We start from the raw sequence: 8,140 nt of genomic DNA, 5'->3' as shown, positions 1-8,140 counted from the left end.
CCACTCTAGGCACTGAACCACCAGTGCTTAAAAGCAAATGAGAGGAAAGTAAAGTTCTATATTAATAAATGCAACCAGCGACTACTTTTCTTATACTGCTCTATTTATTTATATTCAAAAAAGGCAAGTCGGTGTGAGAATTTCTATATATAATATTTGCAAAGTCATTGGTCTTTCTCAGATTATTATGCTGTGCATATCTAGAAGTTATATCTCTGGCACACACTTGTAATACAAATATTAGCAAATAACCAAACAAAAATTGTTCAACCAACTGTGTAGAAACGTAATCAGGGATAGGTTTTGTTGGCAGGGTCATTTAGAGGGATGAATGCCACATTGTTAATCATGCGCTTTTATATTCACATACAGTATTAAAGATTTCTCAGTAAATACTGTTACAAGACTCATTGGATCTTTGACTCTCAGCCTTCACAGAATGGTGCTGTCTCGTTCCTGGACCCTCGTGAAACACTTTGAGGGAGCCCCAAAATTATCAGACTTCAAATTAAAGGAGACACAATTACCAAAGATAAAAAATGGAGGTAAGTAGGACCACAATAGAATTTAATGCTTTACTGTATTAGAACTGTCAAAGGTGTAGCTGGTATGGAAATTGCCATCATACCTTGTAACAGATACTGAATGCAAAGGCATCTCACAAATATTACAAATGTATGTGACCTTGGTTAGGAAACCCTAGCTTTCTTTCTTTTATACTGTTTTCTTGCCTTTTACTGTAGAGAAACCCCTGAAAAATGTTTCCCCTCCTGAGGAACCTCAAGTGCCATTCCTGCCTTTAGGAAGCTTAGTGTATGGGAGGGTAAAATTTTCTAAAATTTTTCTTGGCCAATGCTAGTACTTAACTCTTGTTTTCTGCTTTGCAAGACATTTTCATGCAAGCTGTAATCAGTTTGCCTTTTGCCCTTGTAAAAGTGACATGTCTTGTGGTTGTGTTTTGGGGGACCTCTGAGCAGGGCTCAAGCAAGTTCAGGGTTCATGTGAACACTGGTTGAGAAACCCAGGTATAAGCTAAATACATGGAAAGTATGGTTTACCCATTTCATGCTGTGGTCAAATTTAGTTTTTGCTCTTTTGTTTTTCGTCCCATTCTTAGCAGAACGTTTTATTTTCTGTGAACATCGCCATAGGAGGGCTTGATTTTTTTAAGATGAGTAGTTTTGGATGAGACCATTCATCGTACCATAAAATGTGCGGGAAAAAAAATAATAAATTTCATGCAATTCAGACATTGTTTGTTGGGTTTTATTTTTATGGCGTTCATTGTCAAAATAATCTCTGAACATAATTCTTTAGGTTAGTGCAGTTAAGGCAATCCCAAGCTTGTATTTTTTTTATTTTAGTTGTGAACAAAAATTCTGAAATTTATAAAGAAAAAAAAACTTATTTTTTTTTCCGTGGATGAAGCTCTGTGAGGACATGTTTTCCATTCCGAACTGTCATTTTTATTGATACCGATTTGAGGTAGAGCTGTGATTGCTTTTTTGCACTTTTTTTTTTTGAAAATGTGACACCTGGAAAAAAAATCTGGTGTTTCAAATTTTTTACTTTACGGTGTTTAAAATATGAGTTAAATAAAATAAGGTTTTGAAATAGGGCCTTTATGGATGCGTCCATAGCAAACATTATTTTTGAACCTGCAATTGTCTGATCGTTTGTTCTATATACTACATTACAGTGGTACTGAATGATGATATAAAGGTAAACTCATGGTCTCATATGAAGCCCATTCTATGCTCGAGCTTTACAGGAATACTGACATAGGAAGCCATTTGGGGCCTTCTGCAAGCTTCCAGCTGCCATGTCCACCTATCAGCACTACCATGATTATGTCATGGGGGGTCTGATTAGCACCCGGAACAGGGTGCACGCGGGACTGTGTACCTTAAAGGGGTTGTCCATTCAAAAACGGCAAGTTTACAGTCACTGTATGTGACTCCAGACTTATGAATCTTCACAGCGCATGCACTGTGCTCTTTAAGGATGTTTGGTGTCAGCTCCGGGAACGCCGGTCATGTAACAGCAAGCATATGCATACTCCCTGCCAGAATGTGACTAGACTGTTTTTGGCACCCTCAATGCAAGTATATTAGAGCTCATAGCAAGGAGGTGTTTGTACACATATGAAGAATTATTGGCAGTTTCAAGCAGGGCAGAGAAAATAATAATAAAATAAATAATGAATAAAAGAAGGAAATTCGAGCAGGACATAAGTTGTACTGATTTATAAGCTAATGAAGACAAAAGCAACCTGGATACATACAGATACATACAGAGCTTACATCCAGCCTACATTACTGAGAGAGACACTCCCACAAGACACTTGCATCAGGCTGCAAACTACATTCCTAAACATTGTAGTTGCAATACGAAGAAGAAAAAGTCATGTAATTTGAGAAATCACAGGATCATGACACGATGAAAAGATGGAAACAACATTTTCAAAACATCTTGATTTTTTCAGTTGGAGCTTCACACATAGAAATACAAGCACTTACACCATGGCAGCTGTCAATGAGGTTATTGATCATCTGAAGAATGTTCTCCAACATTGAATGTACTTGGGCCTGTGAATCATCAAGATACCCTGCTGGCAGGTCCCACCCTGCAATTGTCAAGCAATGATGACCCAGATGTGCTTGATAGGAGACACTTTAGAGAAATTGCTCTACCACTGGTTCCATGACACAATCAATGTAGTTGTCATGAAAACTGAAGGGATCTGTCTATTGTACATTAATCCTGCATGTATTGCAGGATATTAGGTATCCATGGTTATGACCACTAGCAACTAGCTAACTGTCACTATATCAGTGGCCGAAACCCCTAGTGGCCGTAATACCTAAGGTCCTGCAATGCCTGCACATGAGGAAAGAGACTTAGGCTATGTGCACACGTTGCGGATTGCACTGCGGATTTTGGGAAATCAGCAGGTAAATCCGCAGGACAAAAGTCCTGCTGTTTATCTGCGGATTAGCCTGTGGTTTTGCCCTGCGGTTTCACACCTCATAATGATAAGGTGTGAAACCGCTGCAGAATCCGCACAAACAATTGACATGCTGCGGATTGTAATCCGTGGCAAAACCGTGCGGAAAAATTCGCAGCATCTGCACAGCGGTTTTTGTTTTTCATAGGCTAACATGGTACTGTACACCGCTGCGGAAATCGCTGCGGGTCCGCAGGGCCAAATCCGCTGCAGATCCGCAGCAGAATCCGCAACGTGTGCACATAGCCTTTGCGAATCAGAAAAACTACAGTATACTATATATCTCAAGTATTTGCTAATATTAATATTATTACACCTACTTCATATTGGGATATGATCTTGGAGATGGGAATACCACTTTAAGTTATGAATATAAATTGGTTTATATTTTTGTCCATTAAATAAATCAAATTGAGCACTCTGCTCGTTACATTGACTACATTTCTACCCTTGGTAAATCCTACCTGGTCAGAATGAGCAATGGATGGAAGGACTGAAATCAGTGTATTTGCAATTAATTTAGCATAAAGCTTAGCATCACCATTAAGCAGTGAAATAGGTCTATTACTCGCTGGAGAAGTAGGATCTATGGTGACAATTACTGCTTGTAACATATCTGATGGAAGATATTTTTTAACCAAAAAGGCAGAACCTTGCAATGAACAGCAATAATTCAGTTTTGAATGTAATGTAATAAATAATCATTTGAGAATCCATCAGGTCCCAGAAATTTATTTAATTTGAGTTGTACAATAGCTTTGGACACTTTCTTTTCATTAAACCTGACATTCATAGCATTTAATGGCATTTCTGATAAATTAGGTAGGTTTAATTTATTCAGAATTTTATGGATCCCTGAATCAGAAGGTTGAGGAGTTGGAGAATCATTATTAAAATCATATAGGGAGGAAGAATAATTTGCAAAAGCATCTGCTATGTTTTTAGAATGTATGTTTGACCTTTTTTTTCCTAGTGTTGTCCTATTTTTGTGCTTTATTCCTTAATTAGCCATTCATTTTGAAGGCTTATTGAAATATACATAGTAGTTCTGATTAAGTGCATGCGTAAATTTATCATATTCATCTAATAAAATAGCTAGAGATGTCCTCAGGTCTAATAAAGCAGAACGATTTTGGGCTGAAGACATCTAGGGGTGCTTCTCACAAAATTAAAATATAATCAAAAAGTTAATGTATTTCAGTTCTTCAATACAAAAGTGAAACTCATATATTTTATATTCATGTTTTATATAGAGTCATTACAAACACAGTGACCTATTTCAAGTGTTTATTTTGTTAATGTTGATGATTATGGCTTACAGACAATGAAAACCCAAAACTCATTATCTCAGTAAATTAGAATAATTAACAAAAAACACCTGCAAAGGCTTCCTAAGTGTTTATAAAGGTCCCTTAATCTGTTTCAGTAGGCTCCACAATCATGGGGAAGACTGCTGACTTGACAGATGTCAGGAGGCAGTCATTGACACACTCCACAAGGAGGTTAAGCCACAAAAGTCATTGCTAAAGAAGCTGGCTGTTCAAAGAGTGCTATATCCAAGCATATTAATGGAAAGTTGAATGGAAGGAAAAAGTGTGGTAGAAAAAGGTGCACAAACAACCGGGGTAACCGCAGCCTTGAAAGGATTGTTATGAAATGGACATTCAAAAATTTGAGGGAGTTTATCAAGGAGTGGACTGCTGCTGAAGTCATTGCTTCATTGCCACCACACACAGACGTACCCAGGACATAGGCTACAAGTGTCGCATTCCTTGTGTCAAGAAACTCATGACCGATAGACAATGCCAGAAGTGTCTTACCTTGGCCAAGGAGAAAAATAACTGGACTGTTGCTCAGTGGTCCAAGGAGTTGATTTCAGTTGAAAGTAAATTTTGCATTTCAATCTTGAACAGCCAATCACAGAGTTTCTCAGTGTTTCAGGCACTCAGATTGCTTGAAACACTGATGTCCAGCCTAGGATTGGTGCTGTAAAAGCACTGATCATAGGCTGGAGCCTAGCAACCACGGCGTCACCAGGGCCAGCTCTGATTGGTGCAATGGACGATGAAATCGATAGTACCAATCAGAGTGCACAGATGCGCTGTGACCTGGTAGTGACAGAACTGTACTTCCTCATTCTAGCTTAGGATTTGTAGAGGGCAGTCACTCTGTCCCTTTGTGAACTGTGCTTGGCCTTGTGGTGCCACATAAACCTGTGACTTCATTGTGATTGCCGCTGCTGCTGCTCTTCCTGCTGAAGAAGAAAGAGTTCCTGATCCTTGACAGATCTAACCTAATTCCCCCTCACCACTTTCATGGGTTCATGGAAGTAATGGCAAAAGTGGATGAATTCCTAGATGAACATATAAAACTACATGCAAATAAAAGCACGGGGCATACATCTTACTTGTCTTCTACTGTGAGGGAGGAACTGATACAGATTTTAGGAACCAATGTCCTGTCACTTATTGTGCAGGAATTGAAGAAAGCTAAATTTTACTCACTCTCTGTGGATTCTACACCAGAAGTTTCAAACTGTGACCAACTAACATTTATAGCCCGTTATGTTTTGCCTTCTGGACCTGTTGAAAGATTTTTACAATTCATTCCTGTTATTGGTCACACTGGCAAACAAATAGCTGAGTTGATTGTTGGTATTCTTTCTAAAACCGATATCGATATTAAAGATTGCCGTGGCCAGTCTTATGATAATGCTGCCAATTTGAGTGGAAAATAGAATGGGATCCAAACACGTGTCAGGAATGTATGTCCCTATGCCACATTCAATCCCTGTGTGGCTCATTCCCTTAACCCAGTAGGGAAAAATTGTGCTGAAAGTATTCCAGAAATGTTCAGATTTCAGTGTTTGGTATATTTTGTGTACTGTATTATAGCTTGTCTCGTAAATAACTTGATATAGACAGAACAGCTTGTCATTGCATATATATCATTCAGGGTGATATATTTAAGGAGGGGATTAGAAGAGGATCAGGATAGGGGTCTATCCAGCAGGCCCAAATGTTATAGGCTGATTCCAGAATGTCAGTCTTTGTGGCTTCAATGCGCTACATCATTATCTAATTTTCTTTTGACTGAGATAAGAAATAAGCGAGTTTTACATTGTGCAGCATGATGGATTCTATTACATAGAAAAGGCGAGTTTTGCCTAATCTGGAGGTGTTTTCTATTTCTCTTGCATGTTGGCTCCAGGTTAGGATTGGCCTCTTGGAGTGTCGACCTTTCCCCGTGTTTGATGTTGACCAGTCTCTATTAACACCCCTTGGTTGAAGGTTAAATTAACATATAGCATTTAGTACTGATAAACCTGAAACTATAGGTGCTGTGCTTGAGTTTAGATATTTTGAGAAGATACTTTGATCTATAGTTTCTGGATCTGGCAGCTTTTGAAATGTGCGTGGATAAGTGATATTTAATATTTATATAAGTTATGCATTTGACACTTTTGTCAGTGATTGGACTGTTTGTATTGTAATGGAAATGTGATACTTTAAATGTTTTTTCAACTGTTTTGCGTTGCACTTTTGATGAGAAACTTGCGAAAATTGTCAACAGTCTTGTTTACAGATTAAAATTGGACTGTTCAATACTATGGCTTAAAGTGTTTGGGTTTTTTTCTTCCTAACTGAAGGGTAAATTGACTAGATCAATGGATGTTTGACAGGTTAGAGTTTCACTCAGCAACTACTTTTCTGGAATAATCTGTTTCAGATATATGATGACCCTGTTGCATGGCCCCGTCACATTACCGGGAGGCACACAGAGTCTAAACAGCCTGGGACCCTGGCTACCCTTAATCCACCCCTGATTGAGTTAGTGTCTGCGTGGAAAAAAAGAATCATCAGTGCCTTCTACAGTTGTTGAGCGTTTATTTTTTTTTCTGTTTGCTCATGAACTTGAATGGGCGAGTCTCATTTGATTTACAGAAGAAACTAAGTCACACTGAGTTTTGGCCAGTGAAAAAAATCGCTCATCTGCGCTGCCCCATTGAATTAAATTGGTCCGAGTGCGGCCCATGAAAAAAGAAGACAGCACTTTGACCAATGTTATTCAGTGGGAAAGTGCAGATGACCGAAAATATGGTCCCTGGGTGTCACTTTCATTTACAATGTAGAAAATAGTCATCTGAATAATGTTTGAATGCTACATGCAAATTAATATTGTGAATTTCTGCTCTATAGAGGTTTTGGTGGAAGCTGAGTGTTTCAGCGTGGATCCATACATGAGGTATAAATAATTCCATTTATTCACTATTACTAATAATGTGTTGTGAAGTTCATGCATTCATTACTGAACTAACTTTGTTAAATACAGTAGATAAGCACAAAAGCGCATAAAGAGGAACCAAAATCACACTTTTTCCAAATGTCCTATAATAAGGATTCATCTCATTTTTCGTACAGGGATTTCTTTGAGTGGTGTTCATAATCAATACGGAATAAATTGATATTTTTTTTTATTCTGCTTCTATTTTTTGTCATAATTTGCATATCATTATCATCTCATTTTTTATTGAGCCTGTGATTTTCATAGTTCCACAACTTTTACTTCTGTGTGTTGCAATTTCAATGTTTAGGAGTGGTTATGAATTCAATTCAAAGCAAACACTATGCTGATGAATATGGTGCAAGCTAGAAACATCAGTCAGAAAAGTATGGGAGAAAATAAGAAAATATCAGCAAATGAGTTGTTCTGATGCCATGCATACTTTTTTGACACCGTAGCTAAAGTGGCACACAGGTTTCATATGAGCTTTTTAATGGATAACATATACAAACACATTGACAAATTTGCCCCTTTGTGATTTTCAGCTGCATCTGTAAGGGTGTGTCAGGACCGTAGTCGTAGGCGAGGACACCTGAGCTTTAGTGTCCTGGCCTCCCCTCACAGAAAAGTAATGTCCACTGGTCAGCATACCTGTGTCTCCAGGTCCGGCTCCTTCAAGATCTTCCCTCCGTCGCGGGGGACCCTCTCCAGGCGGATTTGCATTAATTGAGACACAGTCCAAATCAACTTCAACAATAACATCGTTACTGGTTCCATTACACAGCAGATCGCTAGACTTCACATTCTTTACAATGGGCTTTCCAAAGCAATGTTCCTTTTCTTTCCCTG

The 8,140-nt window shown here is 38.4% G+C and overlaps 1 protein-coding gene across 1 annotated transcript in view; it reads left to right on the top strand.

Moving 5' to 3' along the window:
* The first annotated feature begins 404 nt into the window (after positions 1-404).
* Positions 405-8,140, top strand: part of LOC141055754 (prostaglandin reductase 1-like) — a 63,958-nt gene continuing 56,222 nt past the window's right edge. The window contains exons 1-2 of the mRNA XM_073552449.1: positions 405-545; positions 7,207-7,252. Coding sequence (XP_073408550.1) covers positions 440-545; positions 7,207-7,252 — 152 coding nt within the window. The 5' untranslated portion in view covers positions 405-439. The remainder of the gene's footprint in view (positions 546-7,206; positions 7,253-8,140) is intronic.

The sequence above is a fragment of the Dendrobates tinctorius genome, unplaced genomic scaffold (assembly GCF_039654945.1).
Source record: "Dendrobates tinctorius isolate UK_male_01 unplaced genomic scaffold, ASM3965494v1 ptg000191l, whole genome shotgun sequence".
Lineage (NCBI taxonomy): Eukaryota > Metazoa > Chordata > Amphibia > Anura > Dendrobatidae > Dendrobates > Dendrobates tinctorius.
Note: the sequence above shows the minus strand (reverse complement) of the source record. Positions and strands in the feature narration are given on the sequence as shown.